Below are 6,459 nucleotides of genomic sequence, written 5' to 3' on the forward strand. Positions count from 1 at the left end.
ACAATAGCTTCCACTAAAACACATTTAATGTCAATGTGTTTCAGTGGAAGCTGTTGTGAATATTCTCTATACCTTGCTAGGTATAGCAAGGTATAGAGAATACCTTCCCTTGCTTTATACCTTCTTAGGTATAGAGCAAGTATTGAAATTGCTATACTGATGCTACAATTTGTATACAATTTTTAATCATTGTATGTATATTGCTTATGAAAAAAATATTCGGACTGGACAGTAACTCATGAGCTATTTTTCAAATTATAACTGATCTATTTTCATAGGAACAAATGAAGAATGGTTAATTCATCGAATTAGTCGAGTTTCTTTGTGTGACAATATGAACAGAGTGAATATGGCATGGTATAGTGAGTAAACTCGGTCGTATCTCATCGACTTTTAATTGCTCGAAAAATCCAAAAAACTTAGTAAAAAGGAAATTTTATGGATTAATCAAATCAATCTGGCAATGTAAATTTTCATCTGTATACAACAAACATATGACAGACGAATTGCTTTATTAATTCACTGAAACGCGGGTAACTGGTAAATTGTTAGAAGTAAACTTTGATCTGACAACTTTTCATTAAAATGACCACAAGTAAACTTTGAACTGAAAACTTTTCATTAAAATGACTACAAGTAAACTTTGAACTGATAACTTTTCATTAAAGTAAGGAAAATACTGAGATCATCATTGACATGCGGCAACTTGAGGGATGACCAGCGGGCCTATAACGTTGCCGGCGATCCGGCACCGCGAGAAGAAAGCGCCCGTCAAGAAAGAGCCTGTCGCCATGGATGTGAGTTGTCAGATTAGACTTCATTTGAATAATTTTAATGAAATAGAAATAATTTCTCTCTATTATACTGAAAATTCTACTTAAATAGAACTCATTTCATCAGATTAAAATGTAAATTTGAGAGAAATAAGTCTCATGTCATCGGTGTGAACTGGAAATATTACAGAAATACGACTCATCTGATTATTTTCTTTGCAGCTATCAAAAATGAAACAACTTATAAGAAGCCTTTAATAACATATTACTTTTTATTCAAACACGTTTATTTATTTTTTTTTAAATATAATCTGTGCGTTTTTATAGGTCCAAATTTTGATACTCTTGGTCCAAATTAAGTTTACTCTTGATATCGAGTGTCGCCAGTGACAACAGAGCAACGTCGATCAAATGAACGGTCGTGGGTAGTAACTTTCATAACAATTGTTTCTAAATAATCATTCTGGCATCGATCTTTTCGATGACTTATGGGAGCTCTCTGCGACTCGTGGCAAACATTTTCCCGATCTTATATTTTGATCCACTGACTTCGTTCATGAGATTATCAACTCTGAACATTTTATATTATTTTTTATCACACTTTTATAATTTTAAGTCATTTCTATATAACTTAAAACTTATAATAATGTGTTTCGTTGCTACAATACACTCCTACTTGAACGACCGCTAGCGTTTGATTCTTTCTTTTTTAAAAGTTGAAATGGTTTTCTACGCACTTGAACAATCATGTTTAGGATTATTTCATTCATAATAATGCTTATGAATGAAATCGGCTGCTAACCATACCATGTCCTCTGATGATTTTCCGACCAGTGTTCTTCTTTCTTGTGTCGATAATACAACAATTTATTATAATTTGTATTTTTAACAACACGTTTTCTTATATACATTTTTATTTACCAAAACAATTTTTAGGATTTGATTTGTTCGCATGGGATGACGCTTCTTTCAACTTCGCCTGTTCCTCTATCACTGATTTTTTTATGTATACATGTTCTCCTGGGCTGACATGTTTGTTCAAGAAAAATCAAGAAATATTTTAACTGCGTCTAAAATATTAATGTGGAATATTGCAACACTACTTTAATTACATCATTATTCTTACTTCATATCATCTATTATTCGAACAATACAAAGCACGTAATACTACGCCTGCCATTTTAGTCTCACCATAACAACTATATAGTATACTCGTATTAGTGTGCGAGCTGAAGAATAGGCCAAGCTTGGCCTGTTGCCGATTAATAATCTATTATCTTATATTAAATTTTTTATTACTATTATTCTTGATAATAAATTCGAAAATTATGCTTCAAAATCTTTGTCAGCTCGAGGCCATCAGATTGCGTAGGGAGCGCCTGGCTGCTCTGACGACCGCTAAGCGCACCGGAGGTGCGGCCGACCTGAGCGCGGCGAGAACGCGGCCCCCGGCGGCGCCTTCGAGTGCGAGCAAAATACGCAAGAAACATCATGGCGACCCGCAGCCTGACTCCGGCAAATCCAAGAAGACAGTCAGACTCATGCCTATTGGGTAACATTATATAACCTTTGATTCATATAGTTATTTAACTATTAACATAGCATTAGTGTCAACAATGGACATTTACGGGAATTTTCTGGAAGTGGTTAATCATAGGCAACTATGTTTACAGGATCAATGTCAAGGTGTTGCGATAACAACCACTGTTGGAACGGAAACTAGAATAGTTATCATCAAAATTATTTATTCATGTTTGCGTGTAAAATTTTGCGTATTTGTGCCTATTAATAATATAGTAAACTCATTGCGCAGTATTTTGAGAAGAATATTTTTTCTCATTTATTTTACATGCAGAATACATCAAGCTATACCCGATTTTCAAATTTGTATGACTGAATTTAGGATACAATGAAAAAATACAAAATTAACTTGCACTTTCAAACGATGGAGGTAGAACGGATCACATTCTAATGTTTGTATCTAATTTTTCTTCAGTTCTTACATGTATAAAATGCCAAATTCTCGCAAGTCTGCAGTTTCTGGGCCCTTGCTTGTATTTTCGTGATAAAAAAATTTTTTTTTAATTCGAGCATGAATTTCACAAGAATTTAGTTTACATACTTTTTCTTGAAATACAACTTTGAATTTTTTCAAACGGTCTCTTGAGACGAGCACATCTACTGTAAATCCGTATTTATATTTGTTCGATCTCGAAACTCTTGAAGCACGAGCAGGTGCTTTATTTCAACGGGAAAACCTCAATCGGAGCACGAGCGTCGTGCATCGATAGAAAAAAAATTTAACCTCTATCTTAAACAATTAGAATATTTTATTAAAAACTAAAAATCCGATTTATCGACAATCGGATTACCATTATTGTTCCTTTATGGCAAATAAAGCTATTAAAGTTCAATCTCAATGCAATTGGTATACTTTGTTATGAAATGAAACTACTTAACCACAATTGGAGTATTATATTTTAATGTACTTTGATAGGGAAGAAAACAAAATTGATTCTCGATCGCAGTGCGATAAGCGCCATTCAATATAAACGGCAACAGTATTTTCAAGGTAAATAATAATGTGTAATTTGAAAATTTATGACCCAAGTTTTAATTTACAGTAACCGGCGAAGCGATCCTCAGGGAAACGAACTCGACCGTCAAAGAGCCGCCGATCCTCTGCTCAAGAAGCCAAGCCTCAAGAAACCCGAGAGTAAAAAAGCGTCTCCGAAGACGAACAGCAAAGAAAATAAGCCAGTCAAGAAAGTTAGCATACAAGCTAAAAAGAAGCCACCAAAAGCAGTAATTGATAGAAAAGAGGTAAGAAGGAAACGCATTGTTAACGAATAATCGCATTTTATTCGAGAGTAAGATGAGAAATATATTATCGTGGCTACGATTAATCGCTAAATACGTGTAAATTTGAATAGTATGTCCGGTTCACGCAAGGCGTTTGATGATATAGATTTTAATATTATAGGCATGTTCATCCGGTTTCCTTCACTTGATAATTCTTATTTTTTGATTTGTCAGTTTATAACTCCAGCGATTCACGACATGAGGGCGTTTTCTGACGACCGTCGTTTCGACTACAGGGAGCCAGCAGAATATTACGACCCCAAACCCTACGATGGTAATTTATAGTACATCCCCAAACAATACGACGTCGACCCCACAATGGTAATTTATATTGCTGTGGGCCCTACTAAGCCCATGCAAGCATCAACGTGATCACATGGCTCGTGATCGTTCTTTAAACCCAACCATTAACGATGTTTTAAGAGGAAGTTAAAGTACCAATGTTTCAAGTTCTATACTTTCCTGCAAATATAAACTATAAATTAATCAATAAAAAGTTATATATGGCTTACGGATCACTTACAATGAAAAAATATATACAACGAATCCACATTAGAACAATGTACACATTATATCTATCCACAATAATATTTACACATGATATTCGCACTTAAATCCTTCACTATTATACGACACGTAAAATCCACTAGCACCACCACGTAGCATTCCTAGAGTGCGGACGTGAACCGTGAGGTTGTCACTAAACCTAAAAATTCGAAAAAAATATCTCTTATTAAAATCCTAACAAAAATACATCCCCAAACATTAAGGAAGTAATTCATCGCACATATTGCGACATAACGTCTTTAAATCCTACACGGCAACCCTTTGGATATTTGATAATCATTTCACTGAAATATTTGATAATCAGTTCAATTAAATCTTTTACCACAACTCTGGTGCAGATACTTGTACCACATAATATAACCTCATTAAGTTAATTAAGGTGTATATAAAATTTAATAACGTTCGGTTACTCTTTTTTTGTAAATTTTACAACTAATTGTTTTCAGATCTGCCCGAAGAGGAGCTAGTGTTGCCGTCCTATCCTCTTGAAGAACCAGCCGAAGAAGTTGAAGTTCCAGGCGAGGAGCCCGAGCCTGAAGAAGAACCTCTAAAAGAACAGGAGGAGCAAGCGAAAGTTGAGCCTCCCAACGTAGAAGAAGAAGATGACGATCCTGAATTGAAAATGGTAAGTTTGAGGCAAAAATGACAGGTAATAGCGTTAGTCGAATGCCAAAGCGAGCATTCATAAACGTTAAATAAAAAAAAATAAAGATGCGAAACATTATTTGCTTTTGTGCAAATGTGGCGAAAATAACGTTAATATTTTAGATCTACCTTATCATAAAAAATTTCAAGATTCCTGCAGCTTGAAACCGTGAAATACTATCGCTCGCAAACTTACTTCAGGGGCTGTAAGGTTATAAAAATTTTTTTTGGAAGTTAAATAGGAATTGTTCAAATCAATAGTGGTATTAATTTATTTACTATAAAATACAGTGCGTGTGCGCGAGAGTTACAAAGCGAGAGTTACAAATAAAAAATGAACCTTTTATGACGCATTTTTAGCGCATTTTCTCATTCATGGAAAAAATGCCCTATTGATATTCACGTTTTCGTCGACGAGAAAATGCGCTCTCTGTCACTGCAGTGAGTACTGAGTTATATTTTTTCAGATCTTACATTTGGTTTTGCTAACAATTTTGAACGCGAACAATAACTACTTATTGTTCACTCACAATAACTCATTGTTCGTTCATTTCGACCCATCAGAAACTTGAGCGGAGAACAGCCATGCGTTTGCTGAACAGCCTGGAGGAGAAGGACCAACTTGAAGGCGCCACGACAGCGCGGCGTCATCTCTCAGTGAGCGTGGACCCGCCCATCGCTGAGTACATCAACGCCAACGCCGTCCCTCTCCTCATATCGCTGCTCAATAAACATCATAAGTAATCATGCCATTGATCTATTTAAATCCAATAAATTTTTTTTAATTATTAATAATCGGATGGCGAACTTGACATAAGAACAAAACATATTGCCATTGCACATCGTAAAACTTTGTCACTTGAAAATCAAATCGATTACATTCTATTTATTCTGCAATTGTCTTCCCTGTTAAATTTTACAACCCTTCACCATAACAAATTCTGTAGATAGGATAAATGCTTGTAAAATTCCCTGGCAGCCCGCAGCTTCAGTTTGAGGCGCTGTGGGCGCTCACGAACATCGCGTCAGGCTCCAGTGATCAGACACGCACGGTTGTTGGTCAGTAATAGTATGTTATAATTTAAAAAGCACTTTTATATATCATAATATTATTATACATATTCTATATTTTATTCTACATATTTTATACGTACAACATATTTCATATATTATATTAAAAACGGGTCTTATCGTCTCCGTTGTCTATAGATTCAGAAAGTCGTGGAGATATTGAGCTGTATGATTTGCTGTTGCATTTGAAGTGTTTTTTGGTCCTACTAGGATGTCAGATATTAATGATAGAATAGAATAGAATAGAATAGAATAGAATAGAATAGAATAGAATAGAATAGAATAAAATAGAATAGAATAGAATAGAAGTGTCGGCATTGAAGAAATAGGCCCATGGCCTGTTGCCTATTCTTGAACTTTTCGTGACTTGATTCACAAGGGATCCGGCCTTTGGAACTCGATCTTTCCATAACTGACGATTGATTGAGATAGCTGCTGGACTTATTGCCTGGTCCGTAATTTGCTAGGCATTTTAAGACTGAACATATGCTCCTGCATAGCTTCGTCTAGTCTGTTTTTGAAGATGTTCATACTCGGAGCT

General features: G+C 35.2%; 1 protein-coding gene across 1 annotated transcript in view; it reads left to right on the forward strand.

Moving 5' to 3' along the window:
• The first annotated feature begins 283 nt into the window (after positions 1 to 283).
• The window catches only part of LOC125179567, a 29,633-nt gene continuing 23,457 nt past the window's right edge, over positions 284 to 6,459 (forward strand). Inside the window, exons 1-7 of the mRNA XM_047885663.1 lie at positions 284 to 797; positions 2,123 to 2,325; positions 3,398 to 3,596; positions 3,810 to 3,909; positions 4,649 to 4,827; positions 5,412 to 5,587; positions 5,827 to 5,906. Of these exons, the coding sequence (XP_047741619.1) occupies positions 714 to 797; positions 2,123 to 2,325; positions 3,398 to 3,596; positions 3,810 to 3,909; positions 4,649 to 4,827; positions 5,412 to 5,587; positions 5,827 to 5,906 (1,021 nt within the window). The 5' untranslated portion in view covers positions 284 to 713. The remainder of the gene's footprint in view (positions 798 to 2,122; positions 2,326 to 3,397; positions 3,597 to 3,809; positions 3,910 to 4,648; positions 4,828 to 5,411; positions 5,588 to 5,826; positions 5,907 to 6,459) is intronic.

The sequence above is a fragment of the Hyalella azteca genome, unplaced genomic scaffold, assembly GCF_000764305.2.
Source record: "Hyalella azteca isolate HAZT.00-mixed unplaced genomic scaffold, Hazt_2.0.2 contig2735, whole genome shotgun sequence".
NCBI lineage: Eukaryota > Metazoa > Arthropoda > Malacostraca > Amphipoda > Hyalellidae > Hyalella > Hyalella azteca.